The sequence below is a fragment of the Mycetomoellerius zeteki genome, unplaced genomic scaffold (genome assembly GCF_001594055.1).
Source record: "Mycetomoellerius zeteki isolate Tzet28-1 unplaced genomic scaffold, Tzet1.0 scaffold79, whole genome shotgun sequence".
Classification (NCBI taxonomy): Eukaryota; Metazoa; Arthropoda; class Insecta; order Hymenoptera; family Formicidae; genus Mycetomoellerius; species Mycetomoellerius zeteki.
Window position 1 is genome coordinate 1589236 of NW_017257819.1, and position 2934 is coordinate 1592169.

General features: G+C 34.9%; 1 protein-coding gene across 2 annotated transcripts in view; it reads right to left on the reverse strand.

Moving 5' to 3' along the window:
• The window catches only part of Max (MYC associated factor X), a 5592-nt gene extending 3746 nt beyond the window's left edge, over positions 1–1846 (reverse strand). Inside the window, exons 1-2 of one of the 2 annotated variants that reach the window (XM_018458870.1) lie at positions 1685–1846; positions 1560–1619 (exon numbers count right to left, since the gene is read on the reverse strand). In XM_018458870.1, coding sequence (XP_018314372.1) covers positions 1560–1619; positions 1685–1723 — 99 coding nt within the window. In that variant the 5' untranslated portion in view covers positions 1724–1846. The remainder of the gene's footprint in view (positions 1–1559; positions 1620–1684) is intronic. The other variant, XM_018458871.1, reaches the window with a different exon arrangement.
• Positions 1847–2934: the final 1088 nt, after the last annotated feature.

Below are 2934 nucleotides of genomic sequence, written 5' to 3' on the forward strand. Positions count from 1 at the left end.
AAGAAGTTTATTCTTCGCCTATTCAATCAGAGCAACATTTGAGAAATCGTATCGTAGCTGCAGCGAACAGAATATCGCAAGAACAGTGCCTGGCTGCTACAAGAGCCGTGTTTGACAGATGCAATGCTTGTATTGCTGCAAGAGGTGCACATTTCGAACAAAATCTTCATTAAAAAGTTTATAAATAAAATAATTAAAATAATAAATTAAATATATTTTTTTCTTTTTTCGTGATTTCCTGCGAAACAAAGCAAAAAGGAGCATATGTCTATAGGACTTTTTTTCTTAGTTTTTTACTCCTCTACACGCTCCCGAAGTTTTGCCATTTAATTTGGAAACACCCTGTATATGACTATTCTTAATTGCGATTAGTTGCTTACTGTTTAAATTTTACTGTTCACATTTTTCTATGTCTCTTATAATGTTGTTACACATTATAAACTTTATCTTGTTATATTCATTTCGTATTTGTACAAAATTACAGTGTATTATCATAATTTTTTGTTTTATTATAACATCTCATTTTCTTTCTTTTACTTTTACATAATATTTCATTGCTGCATCTTCTTTCTTCCCTAGATAGATATCGTTGTGTTGAGAGAAACGTGACACATTTAAAAATTAGCAACTTTCCAGTAGACTATTCTTTAAATTCTATTGGGATGTTTTAATTAGGATAGTGAATATGCATTTCTTGTTATACTTTCAATTATAATGTATTTTTTTAAAACTATAGCTGTATTTGTTTTGAGCGTTAAATATAAGCTTCATTCTATCTTCATTGTTTATTGCAGAGCTGGGATTTATGTCGACATGTGGCATAACTAAATCCTAGCTCTGGTTTATTGCAAGCAGAAGGGAGTGAAGCTTCTAGCAATCTATACAATGAGTTTTCAAAATAGTACCCAACGCTGCAACCTAAGTAGTTATTACACTTTATTCCTTGTCTGAATTGATATTTTTCCATAAAAACAGATGAGCTCTCCAACAATATTATATCAAGATAAAATTGAGCATTCCAACAATATTGCAGCAATTGTTCTAATGTTAAAATGTTTCGAGTTATCTGGATCAGAAATGTATATCGTTTTTCTATGATAATATATTACCCTTTAGAGTCAATTTTGTTTCATTATCTGAAAAATGCCAATTTTTTATTTGGGTCACTTTTTTTTATGTAGTGACATGAATAATTTTTGTAATCTTATATTTTTGTATCTTAAATAGAAAAATCCAATCTATGTATTGTAAGAAATTACAATCAATGTTTTATAACGGTTGTCCCTATTGACAGCTGAAAAGACAACATTTTACAGCATTGATTACAATACTTATTTCACTATATTCGTATGTAGATATCAGCAAACACAACAAGCAATACTACTTGATAAACACAAGATCTACAGCATTAAAGAAATGAGGTTAGATACATCATTATTTTGATAGTTATTCGACGCAAAAAAAATCGCGTGAAAGAAATCTTTCTCGTTGTGCAATAACATAGAAATTTAATTGTCGGCCGTGACGAAAAATTTCAGGGCCGATTCATGGAATCTCACCTGAGAGTAGTATTGCGTGTTGTTGGAGTGCCTCAGTCTTGAATCCGAATCGTCGCCATCCTAAAAAGATGGAAGTTAAATCAGAAATTCCAGCGAGAGCAAACTCGCCCGTACGTGCTACTTACATCGCTCTCGATATCGATGTCACGATCATCGTCACTCATCCTCAATATATTAGAAATCCGTAAAGATCAAGATGTAATAACAACAGCGTTAACAATCGTCCGTAATGATTGGGTCAGATAATGTTTTGTGGCGAGCAGTGGTTAGCAGTCAGCAGTGTAAAGCGTCGACAGGGTACCCAATAGTCCCAAGACAGCTCAATAAAATTACTAGACTGCGTTCGAAAATACTAGAATACTACCCGACTCTAGAGTCCTAGATTTATAATAGTGTTTTCGGCCCGATCGGGTTTGCACCAACCTGAGTTGGATTAATCTTTCCTATTGGTTGACGTTACACCAATAGGAGAGTCATTAATCCAAAACACCATTAATCCAACCTAGGTTGGTGCAAACCCGACCGAGTCGAAAACGCTATAAAACTTAAGCCACTAAATTGTGTTCACGATGATAGAACTCGATCCGAGTTCTCGAATCGTGAAATGTGTATCCAATTAGCTTACAGTTTTTACGGAAAATCGGCAAGTTGATTGGCTACACATTTTTCGATCCGAGAACTCGGACCGAATTTTAAGGCCGCAGCACAGACTCTTGCATAACGCATAATGCATAAGCGAATCAACTAATCAGAATCTTTCCTTTCCTTCCATTCCGTGGAAAAGAAGAATTTCGATTGGTCGATTCCCTTATACACTATGCATTATGCGTTATGCAAGGGTCTGTGTTTCAGCAGAAAAAGCGGCTTTGCAACTGTTGTGAAATTCTTGAATATAATTGATTTATGTCTGGTTTATGCTTCGGTCTTAACTCTAAAATCCTAAAATTCAGCCAATAGGGCTGCCAGTTTTAACTGGTCCTAACTGAAATCTGTATTCCATTGGCTAAATTTTAGGATTTTAGGATTAAGACCGAAGCATAAACCAGGCATTATATTCAGATACATTTAGATCTAATGAGAAACTAAGGGCAAGAACAATCATATTAAAGAATTTTACAGCAGTTGTAAAGCTGCTTTTTCTGCTGAACGCAGCCAATGGGCGAGTTCAAGACGGCAAAGCGGCTAGGCAGCGACTTATAGCGATTGAATATGATTGGTTGAATTTATAAGTAATAACCAATTATGTTCATTTACTCAGCGAGCAGGCTAGCCGCTTTGTCAACTTGAACGCGTCCAATCACTAAGCACTAATCGATTAGTTTTCTCTGCTGAACGCAGCCATTCGTTAGAATTTTGTTTAGTCATCCGAGTTGAC